This window comes from Sarcophilus harrisii, chromosome 1 (genome assembly GCF_902635505.1).
Source record: "Sarcophilus harrisii chromosome 1, mSarHar1.11, whole genome shotgun sequence".
Classification (NCBI taxonomy): Eukaryota; Metazoa; Chordata; class Mammalia; order Dasyuromorphia; family Dasyuridae; genus Sarcophilus; species Sarcophilus harrisii.
The window spans coordinates 621,740,931-621,768,394 of NC_045426.1; the positions used below are offsets into that span (position 1 = coordinate 621,740,931).

Consider the following 27,464-nt stretch of genomic DNA (forward strand, 5'->3'; position numbering starts at 1 on the left):
CACTAAGACCTTCAAAACTTATTCAGTTACTGGGAAGAATGATACAATCATCACTGGGCCTTTCCAGTTTTGTAGGATCTGCTTGGCATTTTACAACCCACTTCTACCTTCTATGATATTGGTCCCCCTCTTACTAGGCAGCAGAGAAGAATTTTAATGGGGATATCTCCTTACAGGTGTAAATAATGCTGAAGAAAATCCCTTCTACATACCTTCCACAGAGGAATCCTTCAAGCTGCTGTCTGTAGGAACTTTAGGTGTGACTATGAAAAGAGATCCCACAACTTGAATTAATACCAAGACTTGTACCCAACTCTTCATGAACCCATTTGGGGTTTTCTTGGCAGAGACACTGAAAGAGTTTGCCATTTCCTTCTCTGGCTCATTTTCCAGATAAAGAAACTAAGGCAAACAGGAATAAATGACTGGTCCAGAATCACAGAGCTAGTAAGAATCTGGAACCAGATTTAAATACATGAAGATGAGTTTCTTTACTTCTACACCTGGCACTCTCTCCACTGTGCCATTTAGGTTACCCATAATAATATGTATCTTAACATATTTTATTTAAAAAAAATATCTATATATATAAACACACACACACACACACACATATATATATATATATATATATATATATATATATTTGGTAACTATTTCAATGTAATCAAATTTCCTTTGCAATATTTGATACCATTTCAAAACATTATTTTCTAAATGTCCTTATGATTTACACCACTCCCTAAGAAAACCATAGATGTTCAAATCTAGGACACCCCCCCACCCCCACACACAATTTTTAAAACTCCTTTTATAGTCCAATCCCATAATTTTATGGCTAAAGAAACTAGCCGAGAAAATTAAATGACTTTTCTAAGATCATTTCCCCTTGTTAGTAGTTGAATCAGGGAAACAACATAGGTCTCCTGACAACTAGTTTGGTGTTCTTTCTGACATGGAGGAATGATCCTTAAATGAAAATTTATTTCTTGAGTTGTCATACCACTTTAATACTCATTAATCTCCTCGCACTGACAGGTTCTTAGACTGACAGAGAAGAGAGTAGAATTCTGAAAACAGACAACTAGGACAGAAGTGTTTTAATGAACTCCTGGTTGGTTTTGAAAGTCTGCTATAATCTGGTCCCAGTATTTTCTTCTCTTCTACATTTTCTATCTTTTAAACAACAGCACTCCTAATTTTTCCCAGGACAGAACATTCCATGCCTTTAACCAGACTCTGCCCCACACCTGAGATGTTCTCCCTCTTTACTGCTGCCTCATAGAATCCCTAATTTTCTTCAAGATTCAACTAAAGTTTCACCTATTATGTGAAATCTTTTCTGATCTTCTCAGATGTTAGTACCCTTTCTTGTTGCAGGAAATTACCTTATGTTGACTTTTTATGTCGTTGGATTCACTTATCTGTATTCATGATGTATTTTCCCCCAGTATATAAAGCCTCTTGGTTTTGCCTTTGTATCACCAGTATTTAGTTATAAAATCTGGTGAAGGGGTTAGCGGACTTTGCTTGGAATAAGGAAAACCTAAGTTTGAATCCCATCTCAGAAACTTATTAGCTATGAGACACCTTTAAAAAATTTAAAATAACCTCTCTTAGATTCAATTTCTTCCATCTGTAAAATGGTAAGAATGATAGAATTTACTTATGAAGTTGTTAAGAGTATCAAATAAGATAACATATGTAAATTGCTTTGTAAGATTTAAAGTGTAAATAAATGGTAGGGATTATTACCACAACACACCACCACCAGAATCACTCCTCATTTTTTCATTTCTTTTTCCTACTCCCATCCTTTTTCTCCTTCTCCTCTCTTTCTCTTCTTCTCCTCCATCTTCTCTTCTTCCTCCTTTTCCTTCTCCTCCTTGTTCTTTCTTTTTCTCCTCCTCCTTCTCCTTTTCTTCCTCCTCTTTTTCCTCCTCCCCTTCTTCTTTTCATCCTTCTCTTCTTCCTTCATTTCCATCCTTTGATCCTCTTTATCCTCCTCCTCATCTTTCCCCTACTTTCTTCCTCTTCTTCCTTCTCTTCTTCCTCCTTTTCCTTCTTCTTTTCCCTTTCCTCCTCCTCTCTTCCTTCTCTTTCTCTTCATCCTCCTTCTCCTCCTCTTCTTCCTCCTCCTTTTCATTGTCTTCTTCCTTTTTCTTCTCTTTTTCCTTTTCCTCCTCCTCCTTTTCTTCCTCCTTCTCCTTGTCTTCTTCCTTTTTCTGCTTTTTTCTTTTTCCCCCTCTTCCTAGTCCTCTTCTTCTTCCTCCTCCTTTTCCTTCTCCTCCTTTTCTTCCTTCTCTTCTTCCTTTTTCCTTCTTTCTCCCTGCCTCCTCCTCCTCTTCCTTTTTCTCCTCTTCTTCCTTCTTCTCCTCCTCCTCTCCCTCCTCTTCCATGCACTGGATGAATGTATCCAGAGGAGGGCAATGAGACAGATGAAAGGCTTTAAAATTATGCCATATGGAGACCAGTAAAAGAACTGGGGAAGTTTAGACTAAAGAAGACTTAGATGCGAGCATCCTAGCTGACTTTTTATAGTTGAAGATTGTGGTTTATTGTGGTTGTGTCCAACTCTTTATCACTTCATCTGTTTTTTTTTTTTTTTTTTGGTAATGATACTGGAGTAATTTGCCATTTTCTTTTCAAACTCTTTTAACAGATGAGGAAACTGAAGCAAATATGGTGAAGTAACTTGGCTAGGGTTACACAGATAGTGTCTGAGGCCAGATTGGAACTCAAAAGATGAATTTTCCTGATTCCAGATCCAGGCTCTATCCACTGCACCATCTACCTTCTCAAGAAAAGGAATTAAGCTATAGACTCTAGAACTCTAGAAGACAGAACTAGGAGAAAAGGCAGATTTAGACAGTGTCTGGAATAACATTAATTTGAACTATTCAAAGTAAAAGGAACTATCATGGCAGAATGTAAGTTCTTCCTCATTGGGAATATTTAATCAAAAATTGAATGACAGTTTGTTGAGGGTATCATAGGAGAGATTCTAAATTAGCTATGTAGGGTTTGAATAGGCTGATCTCTAAGATTTCTTCCAGCTCTGAGATTTTCTGTTTCCATGATGGAATTAAAGTGTTCAAGAAAACTCAGAAGCAGCCATGTTTCTTAGGTCCAAGGATGGATGGTAACCAAGGCCAGTCTTGGAACTATATTAGATTTTTTCAGAAGAGGCAACAGACTCAACAAAAGGAGAAATTTGAACTTAAAACAGGGAAGTAGTGTGGTACAGTGGAAAGGCTATTGAGTCAGGACAAAATCCTACCTATTAAAGCTATTTTCTTTGAGATAGGCAAGCCACCTAATTTCCCTGAGACCCAGAGAATTGTAAAATGAGGGAATTGGACTAGATAGCCTCTGAGATCTCTTCCACATTTACATCTTTGATCTTAGAATTATAATAACTTGGCTTAGATGTATGATATTGGGCAAATAACTTATAAATCTATTTAATTCAATCCCCTCATTTTCATAAAGGATAAAACCAAGAAAGCTACAGAAGTGAAATATCTCTCCTAGAGTAGTCCCATAGTTCACACGATGGCAGACTCAAATCTAAGGCTCTTACCACAAACCCTATTTACTCTAGGGAAGAGGGAAAATTCTTGAAGATGGCTGAGAGTCAGGGCCTTAGTTTATGTAACTTTCAAATGAGAGTTGGACCAGATTATCTCAATAGACCTTTCTAGCTCTCATATTCCAGTGGCCTATTCCACTTCTCAATTCTTCCAGGTGCCTTCAAACAATGCCCTCCTCATCTTCAGGACATTTTCAGTCTTAGTTTAAGGCTTAATTCATCACAAAAGGGACTTCTATCACAGGCCCAGAGTGCCATGGGTCGTCACCATTGACAAAGTCAGCAATATTTCTATGGTGACAGTAATGTTTTGCCTGGAGCTTTCTAGTTGTCTCAGAGCCCCAGTTTCCTTCAATTAATCAATCAATAGACATTTATGAAGCACTTAACTGTGTGTCAGACAGTGTGCTAAGTGCTACAAATATAAAAAAGAGGCAAAAAAATAGTACCTTCCTACAAGGAGCTTATAATCTAATGGTGAAGGCAACATGCAATAAAGAAAGTTGTATAGATTATAACTAGAAGATAACTAACAGAAGGAAGACAATAGAATTAAAGGCAGACATTAAGGAAGAGTCCTATAGAAAATGGGATTTATTTTCTCTGAGACACTTGGAAATGTTTATCTTCCCAAAGTCTCAGTTTGATATCACCAAAGTCCTCTGCTAGCAATTCCCTCTTGAGCCATCTTCATGACTATTATTAAGCCTATTTGTGCACCAATTACTCCAAACAGAAAATTCAAATAAGTCCTCAGTCAGTTATTTGGGAGGCAGGAGATAGTAGATGAGCATAGGGAAAGAGGAAAAAATAGAGGGACTGTATTCTTACAGGGTACGAATATTAAAAACAAAAAAGCAAAATTCACATGATATATTACTTATCTTTCTACATCTTACAAAAGTGATTTATTCATAACTACTATGTGAAGTTAAAGCAGAAATTATTACTCCTATTTTACAGCTGATGAAGCTAAAACCCAAAAAAGATGTTATAGCAAAAAGAGAACTGGACTTGGAATCCAAAGAAATTGGCTCAAATATCAGCTCTGACAATTACTGTGTGATTTTAAACAAATCATGCTTTTCCTGGGGCTTCATTTGTAAGACAGGGAGATTGGACTAGGTGTCCCTTGCATCTCTGAGGTTCTATAATTCTGGGATGCCATAAATCACAGTAAGTGTATAAGCAACAAATATTATTTTTGTGGTGTTTCTTTTGTATTTTCCTCGTATCATACCTTCTGTTAGTGCAGTGGATATCCATGGTGTCAAAGAACTTTTGTGGCCAAGAAGCTCTGTGAAAGAAAGAAGAGATCTTTTAAAAACAAACAAGTAAACAAACAAAAAATCTCTCATTATCAAACCTGTTTACATACAAACCATCATAATTAACAGTTATCAAGAAAGGACCATCACTCTGCATTGTAGGTTCTCCCAGCCTTACTGAGATTTTTATGATTAAGGTCTATGTCTCTAAAATAAGATGATAGAAATGAGATAACTAAGATCCTGATAGAAGGACTTTGCCAAGATGATGGCAAAGAATACTGGGTTGGTGAAGGTTTGCATTTTTCTGTAAACCATAGTTGGCTTAGATGTGCCCCAGAGTTTATATTATGTATAACCTTTTTTTTCTGTTGTGGCCCTGTACTTACACACCACAAAAGAACTTTCTGAAACTTATAGTAGACTAAGAGAAACTGGGTTTGGATACTAGAACTACTATTGACTCAATGAAGGCTTTTGATCAATGGTCTTAATTTCTCATTGTTCCAATAGGAAGTTGACCCAAAAGATCTATAAATTCCCAGTCTTTTTCTTGTCTCATATCCTAAAGTTGGAGTATAATGCAGAATACTGATTCTGATTAGAATTTCCACACCCACATCATTCATATGATTACATGTTGCTTTGCTCCACCTCCTTTGACTTCTAAAGGACACTATGTAGTGTTTTCTGTTCATAAGAAAGAAGTTGTATAGTCAAGAATGAGCCCAAGTATCATTAGTGGGCTCCCCACTTTCCACCATTCATTATCATCTTGGATAAAAATAATTTTCAAAGTGCTTAATATATGCTGGGTACACTGAGGATAAAAAATATAAAAATTCGAGTCTCTGTCCTCCACAAAACTATATTCTAGTTGAAGTAAACAACATATATAAGGAATCATGGTCAGCATCTAAAATTAGACAGACTCCATTGTCTCTAGGATCTCTCACTTAAGAGTCACAGTGCTTTCTCATCATTAATTTGTTACCCCAAATGTCTTAATCCATTGGAAGACAATTTAGAGATTATCCAATTCAACCTGTCCTCTTACTCTCCAGTCAATCAATAAATATTTTCTAAGTACCTACTATGTATAAGACACTTTGTAAACAGTGAAGATAGAAACAGGTAAAAAAAAAAAAACAAAAAAAACCAGACCTTGCCCTCAAGGAGCTTTCAATTTGATAGGAAACCTGATGCTCTGTGAGGTTTTAAGTGATTTACTTAAGGTCACATGGCTAGGAATTAGCAGAGCCAGGACCTCCTAATTATCAAGTCAATGCTCTTTCCACTATTTGCCATGCCCATCATCCCTTGGCCAAGTCTGTGATAGCCAGAATCAGGGAGGTCTTGATACTTCTTAGAAGCTACTCAGCTTCTAAGTACACTAGATGATGAATTCATTATTGGATCTCTTTGAATCCTAAAATCTTTGAGTCAGAAGAGACTTCAATTCCTACCAGATCAAAAGTCTTCCCTCTAACTTCTCTTTGAATAAGTGGGGAACTCACCATTCGACTTGCCCTGACAGCTTCCAGAGAGGAAGGAGGCTGAATATAGCCTCACGGCCCTGGACCACTGTGCCTTGAACCACGGAGGAGAAAAGAGGTGGAATCCCTTTGAGGGCCCAGCTGGTGATGAACTTCCTCACTCAGTCATGGGGAGAAGAGCCCAGCATGACCTTGGAGAGGAATGATTGGGAACAGATGCTGTACGCAGTTTTCTGCCTGGTCTGTGTGCATTTTCTGAGCACTGCTGAGTCCTCTACCTCAATAACATCATGAGGCAGCTCACAGACCAGCTTAATTATCCAAGGGAGGCAACAGTGAGGGCAGGAGAAAAAGGGTACTTAATGGTCTACATCCTAACATATGCAAATTCACATCTGTTAAGTACAGCACGGGGACCTGTTTTGCACTTGGATGTTTGAATTAGTCTCATTATGGAAGGTAATTAATGTTTCCTGTTGCTGGAAGCAGAGGAATAGCTGAGTTTGGGAATTTTAGCACATCTGCTGTCATAGATACTTCTGGCTTAACCCAGCAATGCCCACTGGAAGATGCTTTGATCAAAGAGGAAGCCTCTTGTTATGTATAGAGTGCTGGACTTGGAGTCAGAGGAGCTGCATTCAAATCTTGGCTCTGTCATTTATAACCTATGTGAAGCTGGGAAACTCATTTAACTTTTCTGGGGCTCATTTTACAATGGAGGGCAACTAGATGGTGCAATGGACAGAGTATCAGCTTTAGAGTTGGGAGGATCAAATCTTGCCCCAGACATTTATAACCCAGGTGGATTTTGGTAAGTCATTTGACTGTTCTGGATCTCAACTGTATAATGAAAGGACTACATTGAATGATCTTTTAAAATTTATTTAAAAATTATTTAAAGCTTTTTATTTTCAAAACATATGCATGGATAATTTTTCAACATTGACCCTTGCATAGCCTTGTTTTTCAGATTTTCCCCTTTCCCCCCATCCCACCCCCTAGATGGCAAGCAATACATGTTATATATATTAAATCCATACAGTAGATAGCCTTAAAGAATCTTTGTAGCTTTTAATCTATTACCCTATGAATCCTGGCTCTGGTCCAAGCTGTGTAGTACCAGGCAAGGCATTTTAAATGTTCAGAATCTTTTCTTATCTATAAAAAGATTTAATAATATGCAAGTATTATAAGATGAATCATATAGCTGGATGGTACAATGAATAGACCATTAGGTCTAAAGTCAGGTCAGTAAGACCTGAATCCAGATTTGACCTCAAAAACATATTAGGTGTTTGACCCTAAGCAAGTCATTTTACCCCCCAGTTTTTACCTCAGTTTCCTCATCTGTAAAATGAATCAGAGAAGGAAATGGCAAATTATTTCAGTACCTTTGCCAAGAAAACCCTAAATTGGGTTATGAAGAATCATACATAATTTGAAATGATTGTATAAAAACAAAAACAATATTATCAAAAGGTGAGACCTTTTTTTTTTTTTTCTATTCACTTGGCTCAAATGGTTCTTCAGATTGAGTCAGTAGGTGGGGAGACATTTTCAAACCTCTTAATAATCATGGTTTATATTTGGATGGAATTTTATGATTTCCCATATTCACATATTTTCTAATTTCATCCACATTTCCTACTGGTAGTAAAATAAATGACACTAGTATTTTTATTTCTTATTCATTGTTCTCAAATGTCTCCTCATCTTGGGCCAGTAGATGTGGGACCATTTACAAGCCTCATGATAACAGTGGATTTTTTTTAAATGACATTTTCTGATAAAACAGTCATGGAAGTAGGTTGTTGTAAGAAGCTTCTTGGTTTCCTTCATTTCTCAGGTAGCATCCTACCTTTTTTCAAGAGGGCTCTCCTGGTTTCCTTTAGCGCTGGTGCCTTTTCTCATGGGCTATCTCCAATTAATCTTGCTTATGTCTTGTTTATGCATAGTTGCCTACATGCACCTCCCTTATTATTCTGTTAATTTCTTAAGCACATGGATTATTTTTACATTTCTTTGTATCCCTAATGCTTAGCTCAAGCACATAGCTAGCTCTTAATAAATGCTTGTTGACTTGATCAGATAACTAAGTTGAGGTTCAGAGTAACTCCTTCAAAGTCTCACAATTAGCAAGTACTTCATGAGACTGCTGTCAAGAAAGTATTCTGCAAACCCTTAAAGTGTGGGAATATTATCTGTACCCACCCATCAACACCTCGTCATTTTACTCCCTTAGCATACAAACAAATATAACTAGAAAGACTTACGGTCAGTTGGGAGGGCCATGGTCTCTTCCTTGCTGTTCATATCTGAAAAGATAACATATTGGTAGAGAACTTTAGAGAATTAAGTTTTCAATCTTTTAAACTCAGTCTCAGAATCAAGGGACAAAAACTTGGGAGACAGGAGAAACTTTGAGAGAAAGGAGATGAAAAGGCCTCAAGAATTCCGTTCAGTGCATATTGAAACACCTTTGGGTTAGACATTCACATCTCCAGAAGAATCCAGGGAAGGATAAAGATGGCAGGAGTTCATGAGATGCAGGAGTTGGCGAGAATATCTCACGTTGCTATAGAATTTGAGAGTTCAAGGTCTTTCCTGATAATATCCCTGAGAAATAGATAGTGTGAGAGGCAGTAGTTTATACTGTCATAAAGGAGACTCAAAAAGGTGAGTCAGGACCTAAAGTCAGGATGACCAAAGTTCAGATCTGACCTCAGACTCTTACTAGCTGTGTGATCCTGGGCAAGTCAATTAACCCTCTTTATCTCAGAAGGAAATGGCAAACGGCTTCAGTATTTTTGCCAAGAAAACCCCAAATGGGATCATGAAGTGTAGTATCCTACTGCAATGAATGGACACCACTACCACAGGGATGATTTACTCAGGGTCTCACTTGGATTCAGACCCATATTCTCAAGACCCCATATGAACCCTCCTTCTTCTACCCTAGTATTGCCTTATCTAAACTATCTGGAAAAGTCACTTGAATGCAGCAGCCCAACTAGAGAGGAAGAAATCATTCTTTGAGAATAGAGTATACAAAATGATTTTAGGTATCCCATTTATTAAAAGAATTACTGAGACTATAGCTCTAAATATGTATATTTTGTTCTCTCATAGTTCCTATTAGGAATAAAATAGATGAAATGAGCATTCTTATTTATTATTCTTTGACTATAAATGTCTCCTCATTCTGAGCCAGTGGCAAGGGGCTATTTAAAAATCATGTCTTGATAATAATGACATAGTAAAATGGCATTTTCTTTTTCCTGCAATGATATATCTTCTCATTTCATTCTTAGAACCCTGAGGGAGATAGATAGGACAGTTAAAGCTGTCACCATTTTGCAGATAAGCAAACTAAGATTTGAAGAAGTTGAAAATTACTCAGTAACTTTGTAGAGGTTACAGGACTGGAATTCATATTCTAATTCTTATTCTAATATTCTTTTGTATACTAATCACTAGGTGATCATATAAACTACTCTTCAAAATCACAGACTCCTCATACAAGACTTCTTTGAATGCTACATATTTTCACTGGCTGTTCTACATGCTTGAAATGTATATATGTATATTTATATGTATGTACATATATATATAAATATATACATTATCTATACATATATATATACATAAAATGCATATATACACATATATATCTCTATTTAAAATATACATACATACATATATGTGTATATATCTATCTATAAATATATACATTTATACCTGTATATGTCTATATAAGGATAGTAATATACATATGTATATTACTATGTATGTATATATCTATAAGTACATATATACATACATAAATGTGTATGTATCTATATATGTATATACATCTATCTATACATAAAGATATGCATACACATATATGTATATATCTATATAAACATATAAATACATCTATCACACATATACACATATTTATAAATATATACACAAATGTGAATATATCTTATACATATATATGTGAATATACCTATAAATATACATGCATACGTATATAAACACACATGTGAACACAAATATATACACAAATATATGCATACATGTATATATACACATATTAATACAGGCATGCATATATGTAAAGCTATATATCCATGTATGTATATATACACCATATGTGCATGTATATGTGTGCTAATGCATATATGTACATATCTATAAATATATTCATGCATGTATATAGCTATAAAATATACATATACATGTGTGTGTATATATATTCTTTTATTTGTATTTCTTGTCCTTAACATAATGCAGGGCATATGGCAAGTGTTTAATAAATTTTCTATCTATTTACCTAAAAGAAAATGTTCTCTCTCTCCATATTTCCCATTACATTTTGCCTACAGCTATTTCTAATTTATCTCTTTTCTACTTATCTTACCTTATTTGGCATCTCAATTATTTGTGTTCTTGTTCCCATTAGAGTTTAAGCTTCTTAGAGGTAAGAATCAAGATTTCCCCTAAGGCTGAGCACAGGACTTATAAAGTATCAGGTCCTTTATGAATAGCTGTCATTGAATCATACTGGACAAAGGATAACTAACAAGGAAGAGAAGGTAAAGCCAGTGACTGATAGCAAGTGTTATGGAGGAGACTGAGAAATCCATTCTGTTTTTTCTTACCTGTGACTGTGGGGATGCAGAGGGCAATGTCAAGCCCATTGAGGGAAGAGTTGATATGTGAATGAAGAAAACACTCAATGGCAGTTTTATCACAATTGCATAGAAGATTTTCACAAAGATCCTTGGACTCTAGAGAGATGGACCAAATAAATGGAGAAGATTGAGAAAACTCCCCAACTCATTTCATTTCCCCTAAGACTGGGGCTTCTTAACCTTTTTTCTACTCATGACCCTATTTTACCCAAGAAATGTTTATGTGACCCCAGGTATATGAAAAAGGTCTTTAAATCAAACATTTACTGAAAATAAGTCATAATTTTGCAACCCTCACATTCAATTATATGACTCCATATGGGGTCACAACCCACAATTTAGCTTTGCTTTAGATGATCTCTAAGATTCATCTCAGCTCTAGATCCTTTGGGTCCTATAAGGGAAGAGTGAGTGTTGTAAAGAGAATATCAGACATATCCATCAAATTTATCACAGTTGTTTTTCCAGCTGGTGCTATTCCCCCAAAGGGTGATAGATTCTTAGAAGGGGAAATCCTTTGGATCAATTTCTGTGCTCCCCTGGACAGAGGATATCTTGGGAAGGAAGGGAAGTTCTTTGTATCCCAAACGTACGTTAAATTAGTATCACAGGGTAGTTATCTAGGATATCTTGGACTTAGGGAAATGAATTTCACTCACCACAAGTCATGTTTTGATTGCTACAAGTAACATCAGTGGAAACTCTGATTAAGTCTTGGGTGCACTCCAATTCAGCAGCATCTTCATAACATTTTCGGTGCTGGAAACAACAACTGGACATATGGTTGTGGGGAGAAAAATAAAATTTGGGGAGTGAGAAGAAAGAACTCTTTGTTTATTTAAGTATACTAGAATAAAGAAGCATCTTGTTAGAGTGGAAAGAGTCCAAGATTCAAATTTGAATTCAAATCCCTCTTCTGGTGCTAACTGACTCTATGATCCTGCTTGACCTTATGGATCTGTTTCCTCCTTGGTAAAACAAAGGGATTGGAGTAGATTATATCTAAGGGAACTTCTAGCTCTGGATTAATAATACTATAATTTTTCCCCAGTAGGAGAATCACATATAGATGTCTTCCTCTAAACAAATTATATTTGGAATCAAAGTTTGAAGGAAGAGCATATTAGAATACAGCATTAATTCTAGTTAGAATATAGAAGGAACCTTGGAATAAAGAATACTAGAACATAGAATGTTACAACTTGAAGGAATCTTAGAGGTCATTGAGGTCTTTTGTTTAACAGATGAAGAAACTGATCTGTCCGAGATCACACAAAATGTTAAAAGCAATACCAAGTCTCCTCAATAACTTACTGAATCAAGCAAAAGCTGGATGTCCACTAGTGAAGAAAACATTCTCTCCAAGGACAATATATTTGACTTTTGGCTAGCTCTGTTATTGTTCTTCCACTGATTCAGGATCAGTGATTTCAGGAATCCATCTTGTCCATTTGGTTTTGCCCTAGGGATCAAATCTCTTATCTCTTCTATAAGACAATCTTTAAAACATTCAAAGATAACTATCTTTTCCAGGCTTAATGTTCCTAGTTCTTTCAATTAATTTTTATACAGTATGGTTGTGAGACTCTTCATTATACTGGTTGGATTCCTCTGGATGAGCTCCATCTTTCAAGTATCTATATTTTATCACCCTAACTATATTTTAAATACTTCATGGGTACAGATCATTTTTAGACATATCCCCAGAACACTTCAATAGGAACTTTTGCTTAGGTAGCTATCAACTCAAAAATCAAAATGTTTTGTATCTAGTTTTTAAATCAAGCACAAATATGTATATGTATGTCATTATATTCCATAGATGTATGTGTTATATGTATATATGTGTGTATATTCTATTCCTTGTGTACCTTATAGTCCTATACAACTGGAGTTGTCTAATTTCTATCCTTATCTCTTAACCATAAGGATTTCATAATAGCTAATATTTACATAGCTGACAAAGTTCTTTATATACTGAATCTTATTTGACCTTCACCAAAGTCCTGTGAACCAGGTTCCATAAACATTTTGTCCCTAATTTACAGTTCCAAAGAATGATTTGGAATTACCAACTCATAGATATAAAAGCAGAAAGGAACACAGAGGTCTTTTCATCTAATACAAATACTTAATTTAAGAGAAAAGAAGATCCATAAGTGAAGTGAACTGCCAGAGGTCACAGCTGTAGAGTTAAAATTCCAACTTCAGGTCTATCACCTTTATGATGACATAGTTCTGGCTCTCCCAAATGCCTTGCTGAAATCAAGCACACTACGTATATGGCACCCCTCTAATCTAGTAACTGTCCAAAATAGGATATTCATTAGAATAGTGGTACTATGTAAGTAAGAGCTCAATATATGCTTTTTGATTGATAGACTGAGTAATCAAAACTTCATCCAGAGGAAAAGCTGCCTTTGATCAGGAAGTCTGTGACATTTGAGATAGAAAAATAAGGAATCCCTAAATAAATCTGCTAAGATTTATTCAGATTTGATCTGCAAATCCCCAAGGAAACTACCTCTCCTTCAGAGTTCCCTCTGGGCTCCTGGTATCGTCTCAGATGGTGTGAAGAAAATGAAATTCGGTGTTCACCCATCCATCAGTTTTCAATGTGCATGATTTAATAATTCTGATCTGTCCATGACTTTGATGGATTGCTGCTTTGCTTTGTAGTCTCTGATGCTTACACATTTGGGAGACTCCCACCCCAATCCCTGCAATAGAATAAAGGGAGCAAGGGAAGGATTTCCTCCTTCTACCAACTCATTGAGCTGAATCTATCTCCCATTTCAGAATGAAAACATGCATATTCAAGGAATTCTTCTTGCTGAGAGTTTCTGAAACAGAGACAAACTTTTGCCTGGATATCTTTAAAAACAGGCCAACATTGGGAGGTTTAAAAGCAGAAGAAGGTTTGTGTGTTGGTTGGTTTATTTATTTTTTTAATAATACAGAAGTCACTAATCCCTCTTAAAACATGGAAATTTTACTTTTCATAACCTGATCAATAAAGTATGTAATGAGGGCCAGATACCTCTAATGAACAATGTCAAAAACTTACCATGATTAAATCAAACTATTTCATTCATAGGCCTTTGCTAGGCATTGTGGGATATAAAAATGAATAATTTGCCCTGTGACAGATGATTATTTAGACCCTACTTTATTCTAATCAGTGTGATTCCATAAGAATAGTGATTATTCATGTTATATTTATTTATTAATATACATTTAGTTAGCCAGGTCAACTAATATTAATATAGAACTCACATATATTAATAGATATTTTACATATATTTAGGATTAATTAGATAAGATAGAGTCTTTCTTTTAATATCCAAACATTAAATGATAAGCCCTAAGTGCACTATTATAAAGTTTACTTATTTAATCAGAAGAATGCTTACTAGAGGATCTCCATCCTTTTAGTCTGATGAGTACAGGATCAAGGCTAAGGTGAGTGAAAGGACTTCAGATTCTGATTTCTTTTGCTTATTTCACTGTGAATAAATCCAATGTGGGTGGTATGTTCTATTGAAAGTTTCCCAAATTATTTTTATACCTCTGGACCATCCTTCCTTGTCCAACATGAGGGGTGGAGACTCACAATTGTATATAGTCACTTAGTAAAAATGACTCTTGAGCCTTGACTATTCTGTGACCACCTGTGCTGATGCACCATTTCTGGATTGTCTTGGAGAATTTTTCCTACTGCTTATATTTCAGCTTATTTTCATTTTTTACTTAATAAGTACTATATAAGGGATATTTCATTTTCAGTTAAACTCTGCACATGATTGACATTTAAATGTTTTATTATTTTAAGGTATAATTAATATCTGATATAACAGATCTTTCTAAGGTCTATCAACCAATGAGACACTATATTTTACTTTGCCTTTTATGTGCATCTGGGCATTAAAAACTATAAAAGTAAGGCCCTGGGAACAGGGGGAATCTTATATAGTGAGGAAAATCTGAGTTCCTGTTTATTAAAGGGGTCAGATATAGAGGTTTGGAGCTCTGTTTTAGTGTCTTATTGCAGATTGAACGATTTTACATCCAAAAGTCCTCAAGAAGCATAATAATAGCTTAGATTTATTTAGCTTTCTACAAAGATTTTTAACAAACATTTCATTGGAAATTCAAAATGCTGTGAGGTCAACTGTGCAAAAATTATCATTTTCATTTTACAGATGAGGAAACTGAGGTTCAGTGATAGTAAGTCATTTCCTAAGGCTACACTATAGATACATTGTGGAGTTAAGATTTTAATTTAGGTTTTCTAGCTTCAAAAATAGTGCTCATTGCACTACATTCCCATGCCTCCCATATAATTTATCCTGAGTGAAGTGGGGAAAAAATCATGATTAAGTAAAGTTTGCTGCTTCAATACTTTAATAATCTATAGTTTCAACAGTGTGGGTGTTCCTTCCATTGAAAGATTGCAGCCCCTCTATGATTTGAAAATAATGATAATAACTAACATTTTTATAGTGCTTCAAGGTTTGTGATGTACTTTATAAACATTTTCTCATTTAATCCTCACAACTTTAAGAGGTAGGGGCTATTATTATATCTTTTCCAGATGAGGAGGCTGAGGTAGACAAAGTTTAAATAATTTGCTCAGAACCCTACAGCCACTTAAGTGTCTCTGGATGGCTCTGAACTGGTCTTTCTAGTTGCTATCGCAAAAAACAAACAAAAATCTCTCTACTGTAGCCAGTCTGATGATAAGTATCTCAAAACGTGACTAATCAAGGCCTTGGATAACAAGTATGTGGTCCCTCCCTAGATCTCTCTTTCTAGATTCTTTCTAGCTTGGTAGGACAAACTTATACAAGGACCATATAGCAATATAAGGACATACACAAGGAATATGACACCCACATGTGTGTGTATATATGTGGAATATAACATGTGTGTTTATCTTATATTCCATGTGTGTCCTTATATTGCTATTGTCTTTATATTTCTTGCATATGTGTACATACATATAGATATATGTCCTTATATTAATATTGTCTTTTCGTATGTGTATGTTCGGCATGTGGGCATGTTCGTATGCCCACAATACATATACACATGTGAACTTATGTTATATATAGAAATATATACATGTCTACATATGCATATATATAGTCTTATATTCCTATGTATATATTTGTGTTTTTGCATTTCCTTATATTCCTTACATATGTGTGTATTATGTATGTACATATATTTGAATGTATGTGTGTATACCTTGTATTCCTGGTATGTGTCCTTATGCACCTATATAATATCCCTGTGTATGTGTGCATACACATGCATGCAAAGAATGTAAAGATACGTGTATATATGGGACAGAGACATATATTGGAACACACATCTAGATATAAATATGTGTATATATCCATATATCCCTTGCCATTCACATAAATATAAAATTAATTTGATTTGTCCAACAATAGAATATATACAGAGTTTCTAAAATGTCTTGGTGCAGTTTTGATTTATTCAGACAATATTTCACTAAGACTTTGGGAGACTATATAGCTCTTTCATTCTAGATCTACACACACACAGATCTATATGTTTATATATATGAGTTAATATAACAAGATATATATGTATACATACATTTTTATATTCTGTATGTGCATATATTTGTGTGTGCACACAGATATAGATATATAGATTCAGATATATAGACACAGTTATTTGTTGTTTAATCAGTCATGTCCAGTTCTTCATGACCACATTTGGGGTATTTTTGGCAAACACACTGGGCGTGGTTTGCTATATTCCTCGTTGGCTCTCTTTATAGGTGAGCTAACTGAGGCAAATGAGGTTAAGTAAGAGTCTGAAGCCAGATTTAAACTCAAAAGATGAGTCTTCCTGACTCCAGGTCTAACTCATTGTGCCATCTAGCTGACATATCTGTCTGTCTGCTGTATATCATCTATTTCTCTGTCTGTCTGTCTATCTGTATGCTGAATATTTATCATCTGTCTACCTATCTACCTATCTCTGTCTTTATCTGTCTGTCTGTCTATTGTCTATTTGTCATTTATCTGTCTGTCTGGCTCTTATCTATCTACTGAGATATACATGTATGTACATGTTTCTGTCTCTCTGTTCTCTTTCTCTCTCTCTTTCTCTCTCTCTCTCTCTCTCTCTCTCTCTCTCTCTCTCTCTCTCTCTCCCCCTCTTTTTCTCTGTCTCTCTGTTTCTCTTTCTCTCTTTCTTTCTCTCTTTTTCTCTGTTTCTGTCTTTCCCTTTCTCTCTATCCCTTATATTTCTTGTATTGATTTACTCACATCCCAAAGAACTTAATAGTTTGACCTTTCCCAAAGTGGAGTAGTATACCATGGGAAGTTAATGGACAGCTGAGTTGCTCTAACCCTTGTCTAGCTGATGAAGTTCCTCATGATTCCTTTAACTTCTAGCAGCCAGTAAACTCTCCCTCCCAAGTTCTATAGACTTACCTGTCAGTCTCATCTATGGGTTCCCCCTCCATTTCAAACCGGCAGGCACAGCCATAGTCTTCAAAGTCCTTGGGACAGAGGCCAGCCACACACTTCAACTTGTTCACAAAATGGAACAAGGCGGGGAAGTTCGTGAAGATGGCCTGCAGCCAGGTAAAATGGGAGCCCAAGCAGTCTGCAGAAAGTAGAGGGGAAAAAGAAATTCTTTGGGATATAGAAACCAGGACTTCATCTGACTGCCATGAGCAGTCTTTGTCCAGTTGCCTTGATGTTGCCATGGTACTCTTTATCAACAAGGATGCATAGATTACTTGGTATGTGACCAGCACTATGAAAAATACAGCTAGAGACACAGAAGACATTTGTATGGCATAAACCAAAGAGCCTTGGAATGGAGATGAGTAGGTCTGAGTTGTAGTCTCAGTTCTATCATGTAGTACTTGCATTACCTCATGAAAGGTTACTTAATGATCCTCAGTTTCCTCATCTGTCAAATGAATATAATATTATGGATTATATAATCTATGAAAAGGGGAGAGTCCATCATCAATCTGAGAAACTTATTGTTCAGACCATAGAAAAGAATATAAAATTCTTTGTAACTATAAAGTCCTTTTGAAATGTTAACTACTACCAAGTAGTGCAGTGGAGAGAGTTCTGAGCCTTCCTGAGTTCAAATCTGGCCTCAGACACTTATTAGCTGTGTAATGCAGAGCAAATTATTTAGCTCTGCTTATCTCAGTTTCTTCATCTGTAAAATGAGCTGGAGAAGAAAATGGAAAACCAATCCAGTATCTTTGTTAAGAAAATTCTAAATAGAGACAGCTAGGTGATGCAGTGAATAGAGCACCAGCCCTGAAGTCAGGAGGACCTGAGTTCAAATGTGACCTCAGACTTGTAACACTTCCTAGCTGTGTGACCCTGGGCAAGTCACTTAATCCTAATTGCCTTAGCGAAAAAAAAGAGAGAAAATTCTAAATAGGGTCAAGACTGAATAACAATATTACTATTACAGAGTGGCAACAGGGGAAATGGACTATAATTAGGGCTCCTGCAGTTGGATCTATGGAGCTGTGACATTTGGTTAAATTACTTTTCCTCTCTAGCTCGTAGTAAAATAGCCCTCTACAATAGGAAGATGTATTTTTCTTATGCCCAATACTCTATTCTAGAAGTGGCAGTTCTTTTATAATTCTAATATAGTCATCATCTGTTTTCATAAGTGTTCTACCTCCTCTGTTGAATTCTAAGTCCTAAGAGCAATGATTCTTCTCATCAAGATTACCCTATTGCTTACTCAATACCTACTATGACAGAACTGATGAAAAAATATGATACAGTAGAAAAGATGTGGAATTTGGAGTCATAGAGGACTCAGGTAGTCTCAAGTTATTCCCAGTTATTCTACTTAGTTTTCATGCACCTTGATACAAAGCTTAGTATCTCTTGGATTTAGTTTCCTCATTTATAAAATGTGTGATGCGGATGGGTTAAATGACCTATAAAGTCCCTCCTAGTTCTAAATCACTGATTTTATGATCCTACCTACATAAACTATCCTTTGTAAGTGGGTTTTTAATGAAAGGAACTGCAGCTATTCCCAACAGTTAAAAACAATTGCCTTGATATTATTCTGACAAATCGGGGATTCAACTTACCAAAAAATAATGTTACACTTTCTACATCTTTAAATGCTCCATTGAAGAATGTGATGTTATCTAAAAAGAGAGGAAAGATGTAAAGTTTAAAAAATGTCATCATGAAAAGAATAATGTTTGTATAAAGATAAACTTCTATTTTGCTAGAACCTAGAAAAGGCTTAGGATAGGGTAGTAAAATTATCTTCTGTTTCCACCCTCAGGAAGGTAAGATAATTGATTTGAAAGACAGTTTAGGGGGAGTGGTCAATAACCATGCAACTAAATAAGTGCCTGGGAAATAGAAAAAGGAAATTGGTTTAGGGTAAAAAAAAAAAAAAAAAAGATCATTGAAAAGGTCAGCCATACAATATTATTGTTGTTTTTCCTTCATTTTCAGAGGACCAATGGCTCTTGCTTGAATGGATTTAAGTGAGGCAGAATGGTACAAAGTCTTCAGCCTCACTATGTCTTCCAGAGTCATCACAATCCAATGGGAGGACAAAAGTCAAGATGATTGGCTATGGCTTGGGATGCAGTGGAGGACCTTGGTGTCTTTGATGTCTGACAAAGCTCTAAGTGCTCCATAACACCTGCTTTCACTATCTCCATGGCTATTGGAACAAAGTGTTCTCATCTGCCCATAACACTGGGGGAAGTCTTAATGTTCTTAGGATGGACATCTGCCTAACACTCGTCTCTAGAATATGAAACAGAATTTCAAGTCACATGGGTAGCTACGGATTGTTGTTGACCCATTGACTGAAGGTTTTATACTGGTTATAAAGTACCCTGGATTTTCACAGTGAAAGAAAACACCCAGCCCAGACATTGTGGATCTTCTCAGACATTTCAGGAAGTTTGCTCTTTCCTGAAAAAAACTGAATCAACTACCATTATGGGCATAATCTTCAGAATGATAAAGGAAACAAGGGGGTTCAGATATTTACCAGAACCAGAACCAGAACCGAGACCACTATGTATCCTTGCCCTGTAAAATGTATCCTTAAAAGCTAAATGAAACTTTTGTACTCTCTATGTCAAATCAGTTATTTATAATCCTCATAACTTTGGCTTAAGGTGTTTTCTTTATCCTTCTATTATAATTGGCTTAGCAGACAGAATGGCGAAAATTGCTTCCCTTTTCAAACAAGGTGGTTAGATACCCCCTGACTCACCAACACATATCTGCAGGAATAATCAAACACTGGACTGGGGAATCCTGTAACTTCAGAGCTGTGGGCAGTTTGATAGAAATCCTACCAGTAGAATAAGTTGGGAGAGTATTCCTACCAAATTTGAGAGGTGCTTATAGGGGAAATCATGGCATACTATTTACTAAGAGGCAGGATTGCAAGAAAAAGAAAAAACTCTAAATCTTTATGAAACACAATGATTGACTGTACCATTAAGAAAAATAAACTTCTTTAGCTGTCATATAGGAAGATTCATTTCCCCTCCCTTTTCCCCTCCTCCCCATTAAATCTCTCCAATTCCTTCCTGAACCTAACTTAGTAAGAAAAATTCAAAAGATTCTTACTTATATTTCTTGGAAATCCTTGAGTTGTTTCTGATGGAAGGTCAGGTGTATCCCCAGCTTGTCCACCTATTTATGACAAAGAAAAGTCTTAAATGATAATGAAAATTTTCCTACTTTGTAAGGATAATGAAGTGCCCACAGCTCTGAAGTTACAGGATTCCCCAGACCAGTGTTTGACTATTCCTGCAGATATGTGTTGGTGAGTCAGGGGGTATCTAACAACCTTTCTTTTTCCTTGCTTGAACAGGGAAGCAATTTTCGCCATTCTGTCTGCTAAGCCAGTTATAATAGAAGTTAAGTAAGGGATAAGAGATCAAATAGAATGGAAGCACATCTGTTTGTATATCAAGGATGGGGAGGCTATACTAATACCAAGATGTAAAGCAGTAGCCACATATATTATCTTGCCCCACTGAACCACCTCCTATTCCCTGGAAGATCCTGTTGATCTATTCTAGATGATTTAGTAAATGTTAGAAATGAAATATACACATATGTGCTTATATCTCTATGTGTATACATATGCACATACATGTAAGTAGACATTTAATATATCTATACAAATAAACATATAGAGATGTGTATATTTGTAGATATCCGTACATTTATCTAAATATGTACACATTTATTTCTCTATCTTTTTTTCCTTTTTTCCTTTTTTTCCTTTTATCCTTCCTTTCCTTCCTATCTTTTCTTCCTTTTTTTCCTTTCCTCTATCTTTCCTTTCCTTTTTCCTTAGATAGATATCTATTCAAGGATATGGAGGAAGGGAAGAAGAAAGAAAGAAATCAGCCAAACTAGTCAAAACATTGAAAAAGTATGTCACTGCCTTTAGAGTTCATAGTTTAGAAACCTAGAGCTGGAAGTGACTTCAGAAGGCATCCAGTCCAATACCTGGTTAAGGTTAAGAATTACTGGAATAGTGGACAGAATCTTGAATGTATAGTCTGACACATTCAATTCAAATACCAATTTTGCTCTTTATTGCTTGTATGATCTCAGGCCACTTTTCCTTTCCAGATTCAGTTTCCTCAACTGTGCATTAGACTAAATATTTTCTAAGATTCTTCTACTTCTAAAGCCTTTTATAAGGATGACAACTTGTGCTATTTTCCTTGGGCTTCAGTTTTTTCATAAGTAGATGAAAAACTAGCCATTTCCCCTAAGATGGAATCTAACATCCTCATTTTATAGATGATTAAAATAGAGAGAAGGTAAATGATTTGCCCAAGATTACACTGCTAGCAAATATCTGAGGCAGGATTTAAATTTCGGCCTCCTTAATGTCATGGCCAGCATCATGTCCATTGCATTGCCCATCAAACAATCCTATGACTATGTAGTTAAATAGGAATTATTCATCCTCAAGTTGTGAGGCAATAGATTGGGGAAATAATTATGAAACAATTTTAAAAAATGAACATTTTAAATACCTCTTCTTTTTTTTCTCTATTAATGTCCCCATCTGGCTGATCATTACCAGATAGTGGAGCAGACATGGGGACAGTCAATGGCCCAAGACAACTGGGCCAGTCAGCAGTATTTCAATATGGCTCCTATATCATATTGTCTGGCCTGATGATCAATCAACTGGAGAGAGTAAAGAGAAATGTTGAGAGAATATCACATATCCTTCCCTGCATTCTTCCTTTTGAGAGGCAAAGTTAGCATTAAATTTATGGCCAAAATAGAATTTCCAATTCAACTGAACCTTTCCTAAATGTTTATCTCCCTTTACCCTGGCCTATGAGACTTTTAACTACCTTCTCTCCTTGAAACTATCCCCCCAAAATCAAAACAAAATAAAACTTCTTCGTTCCAGAATAAGTAGTTTCTTTCTGGGTTAGGTAAATAAATGTAAGTATGAATAAAACTCCCTAGTACCAAAGAATTGAGACATTCAATTTCCCAAAAGTAGCCTCTTCAATTACAGTTACAAGAGGATTGATCACTTTTGCCTTCTTGATGGGAAAATGGGTTTTAGGAATAAGAATTTTAGGTTAATTACAAGTGAATACAAGTTTTTTTATACCATTTGAAGGCTGATCATCTTATAGGCACCATACTTTAGATATGATATTATAAACAGGAGGCAAAATTGATTGAATAATTCTGTAACTCATTCAAAAAGGCATTTCCCCCAAATGAAAGTGCCAGGGCATAAGGAATAGTGCCAGTTGAGATTGTTGTTAGTTATTGGTTGGTTGTTATCCATCATTTTTGAAAAGGATTGAACTCTGTGTTGGGATGATAGTACACTGGGTAAAGTGGTGGCTGATCAGACAAATACTATAGCTCAGATGGATCTACCAGGTGAGTGACTGCTATAAATACCTGTGCATTAGATACTTATTTTTTAAAGTGTGTGAAAGATGGATTAGAGGGGATGGAATTGGGCAAAGTAGTTATGAATTCATTATAGTAGTCCAATAGTAATGAGGGCCTGAACTAGAATAGTTACACTGTGAATAGAGAGAAGACAGATGAAAGAGATTTTTGTGAGCACAAACATGACAAGACTTGAAGAGTGAGGATAAAGAAGGGAAAAATGACAGCTCTTGGACATATTAAATTTGAGATGTCCCTGAGATATTCAGTTTGAAATAATAAATAGGCAGTTATTGATGTGGGGCTACAAATCAGGACATACTTTGGGGCTAGATATAAAGTGGAAAAGTTATCTGCATAGAGGCGCTGTTTAAACCCACAGGAATGGATAAGTTCATTGAGTGTAAAGAGAAGAGGACTTGGGTTTTGGGATATACCTAAACCTAAGATCCAATAAAGAAGCAATCAGAATTGCAGGAGGAAAATTACAATAGAAGAATTGAGTGATGGAATACCCAGAGAGGAGAGCCTATTCAAGAAAAGAGGGTGGTCAGCAGTGTTGCATGTGAAGATTAGTAAGAAAAAGTTGTGAGTAGTGGGAGTGATGTAATTAGAGTTGTGTATTAAAATATGAATCTGGCTACTATGTGAAGGATGGTTTGGGGGTAAGATGTCTCAGAAATAGGGAAAACTGAATAGGAGGCTACTACAGTGATTGGTGAGAAAAGAAATCTTTTACAATTTGGAAAATTACATCTTTATGCCAAAAATGTCATGGAGTGCTCTTTCATCATGTTTTGAAAAAAAATATAAACCTTTCCAGTGAAAAACAGTTCTTTATTGTGATTTTGAAAGAACATTGTTAAGTGCTAGTCAGTAGCACAAAGGCCCAGTAATAACTTTGGCTTCTTTCAAATGCAGTGTAATTTCTCAAATCTGTTTAATTAGTATAAAAGGTACTGGTGTAAGAATGGCTGCTCTCCACTGAAGAAATAATTGCAGAATATTATCTCCTACTTGATAATTACTACATTTTTATTTTCTTCATGTGACTGATAATTAAATTCTATTCCAGAATTCTAGCTGATATTATTACCAATTTGTGTTAATGAGAAATATCTTTTTTATTTCATTTCTACTTATTTTTAGTAGATCAATTCTCATATACTCTAACCATACATTATAAATGCTTCCATCCCATTAGGACTTAGAAGACAATCTAAGAGTATAGGAGAGAGAGCACTAGTGACTTTGGAGTGGTAAAATCTAGATTTAGATTCATCCTTTGATCCTTATTGACCACATGAACTTAGGAAAGTCTCTTAGCTGCCATGGATCTCCATCTTATCATCTGTAAAATGAAGGTATTGTATTAGGTCATCTCTGGGGTACCTTCCAACACTATCTGAGAGTCTATCCTTGGGTTCTATGAATGGGCTAGTTCATGTAAAAGAATCGAGATAGAGAAAGATAGGAAACAAAAAAAGAAAAGATATAAGGGTAAAAAAAAAATCATGGGATTCAAAATGGTGTTGGATTTATCGGTTGGCACAACATGGTAGGAGTAGAACAATAGACCTGGAATTAAAATGTAGATCTATCCATCCAGTCAACCAATCATCACTCCCATTCCCTTAAAATAACTGCCCTTGTTAATTGAGAACACTCCCTGTATGGATCTAGATATCTCTATTAATCATCAACCAACCAATCAATGGCATTAGACTAGTTTGGGAGAAATTTTCATTTGTCAATCCTTTTTCTTTCCTTTGTGACAGTGAAAATTCACTGTCTTCTGTTTCTTATTGGGTCAGGGAGGGATTTGGATCATGTGCCTGCTATATGGTATCCTTTTTAGAATGGCCTGAGTTATAAACTTGTGAGGTCCAATTCTCACTTCAGTTAGTATGTGGAGTTGATTGGGGAGGTGGGGTAAGAAAGAGTACTGAGTAAGAACCTCAGTTCTCCAGAGTTAAAATGTGTGGAATTTTTAACCTTATGCAGAGATGTTCTACCTTCTTATCTTATGGATTCAGCTGTGATGGCTCTATTATCTGGCATATAATTCCTTTCTTTTGATGTTCTGGTTTGGAGAGTTTGTAGCAAAAAGGTATTCAGCTCTCTAGTAAGGGTTAAATGATTTAACTTTAACCTCAAAGAACTGTTCTACTACTGAAATTTCTCTGATTCTAGTTCAGAGAAGGAGAGAACAATACAGTCTTACGTATTTGGAGAAGGTTTTCTATTTGTATGCATTATCTCTGCCCAAGTTACTTGAGGGAAAGTACTATTTATTTATTTTGTCTTTGCATACTCAGCACCAAGAACAATGTCTTGATTATATTTGGAAAGTCTGGACCTGTCATTTTACCTGCAACATAGGGGCATCCAAGTAAGAAGATATCTCCTGTAATACAAAGATGGGAATTCTCTATAGCAGATATAGAGAGCTGCTTGTTACTGAAAACTTAAACAAATTGACTATACAGTCAGTATATTTCAGAAAGGGAAATTGAAACCAGTTCTTCCTGACTCTTCCCTAGTTCAAATATTTCAACAGTAGGCACTTATGCAAATAAAGTATTTGTTGAATCAAACTGAATTTTCGAGATGGTGAGACTTGAAGGAACTAAATCCATGTTGAACTGAGATAGACAGAGAAAGAGAGGGATTTCTATGCAGAGAAAATAAGCAGAAAGATTTGAGGAAATATACTATATGCATGCTGAGTATGTCATTGAACACTATAGGGATTTAGCTTTAATTTATTTATTAATCAAGGAAGGTTCATCTGGAAAGAAGTTTTAAAAAATTCAGTTTGGGTGACAAGATAGAGATGAGAAAAATAAGATAGTATAACTAGACTGATAAATGAGTAGATAAGAAGATTTATACAGCTACAATTAATTTTAAAACTAGATAAGTTAGTGGTACTTTATATAACAACCCTAATATTTGTAGATTTTTTTCTTATTTTCCAAGTGCTATTTATTATTTTTTATAGGGATAGAACTATCAGTAGCCCAAGAATTCATCTAGTAAATCTCTCCACTCTCCCACCATCTCTTTATACAGATGCAGAAACTGAAGCCCAGGAAAATTAAGTCATTTGCTTAAAGTCAATCACACAGTCAATGTCAAAGGCAGAATTTGAGCCTTCTGACTTTCGTGGTGATCAGGATAAGCATTATTGTCTCTCTGTTACAGAGAAGGAAACTGAGCTTCCACAGACTGTGATCATTTTTTGAAAATAGAAAATCTTGAGTTCTGAATATGACATTTTTCTGTTGCATGAGGACCAGCTTAATTATGTTTGGGAAGGCTCATCACAAGAAAGTTGGTCAGCCACCAAAATAACTTTTTTTTCTTTTTCATTTTTTCACAGAAAACTGTCACATGAAATCATCTGCTAGGGCATGAAAGATAGAGAGCCCATACCAATAAGTTTAGATACTCATATAATTCTGAATATAATTTGAATGTAATTCAAAAATAAAGAATATAATCATGAGCTCTTATAATGTACCAATAGACGGAGGTCCCAGTATAATTCTCTACTGACCTGAGAGTGTGGGCCAAGTCATTTATGCCCATTTTGAATTTCCAATATATATATATTTTCTGCATTTACATTTACAGAAAAGTATCACCTTTTTCTCCTCAGTCCCTATCCCCCCATTTTCCCAGCAAAACTAAGATCTTATTCAAAAGAACATCTTTTAAACTAGTCAGATATCTTACTCTATGTTGAATTTGAAAAAGGATATTCACTTACCAACAATTGGCAACATCAACATACTCATCACGATAAATGTAAGCATGGTTTTCATCCAAAGAATAGAAATGAATCAGTGTCCTGTTGAATGAAGTGAAATGTGATGAAGAATATTTGCTCAACTCAGTTCAATTCAATTCCACAAATATTAATTATGCAAGCCAAATGCAGATAGGAAACCTTTGTCAGTGGAAGGCTGTGTAGATCAGTGGAGGAAGCACTTGATTGCTTATCTGAAGCCTGTGCTCCAACCCTGGCTCCTTGCTATTATGTGTAGTACTTTGAGACTTTCAGAAAGATAAAATTCTCCACTTTGGGGCTCAGAGACATCCTGTCCTAGGAGCTAGAAAGTAGGACTTAGATTTGGGCTCAATTATCAAGCCTCAATTCCTCATCTGTAACATGGGGACAACAACACGTGCAGCTCACACAGTTGTTGGGATGAGAGTACTTTGAAAACCTTAATTTGCTATTGAAATTTAGGGCTTTTCAGAGAAAATTTCTTCAACTTTAAAATAAGATCCACTCCAGCTCTACCATTGCAGGGTAAAATTTCTTCCAAATGTAATATATTCTGTTACCACGTTCTCTTCTAGCTCTTAGCAATTTTTGTTTTTATGATCAAATGTTTCAGGGACCTGGATATATTTCACTTTGGCAAAAAGTGCTG

At 35.7% G+C, this 27,464-nt stretch overlaps 1 protein-coding gene across 1 annotated transcript in view; it reads right to left on the reverse strand.

The window, feature by feature from the left end:
- OC90 (otoconin 90) overlaps positions 1–27,041 on the reverse strand; it is a 47,984-nt gene extending 20,943 nt beyond the window's left edge. The window contains exons 1-8 of the mRNA XM_012541827.2: positions 26,795–27,041; positions 20,692–20,757; positions 19,173–19,232; positions 17,515–17,689; positions 11,698–11,810; positions 11,006–11,134; positions 8,630–8,671; positions 213–263 (exon numbers count right to left, since the gene is read on the reverse strand). Coding sequence (XP_012397281.1) covers positions 213–263; positions 8,630–8,671; positions 11,006–11,134; positions 11,698–11,810; positions 17,515–17,689; positions 19,173–19,232; positions 20,692–20,757; positions 26,795–26,849 — 691 coding nt within the window. The 5' untranslated portion in view covers positions 26,850–27,041. The remainder of the gene's footprint in view (positions 1–212; positions 264–8,629; positions 8,672–11,005; positions 11,135–11,697; positions 11,811–17,514; positions 17,690–19,172; positions 19,233–20,691; positions 20,758–26,794) is intronic.
- Positions 27,042–27,464: the final 423 nt, after the last annotated feature.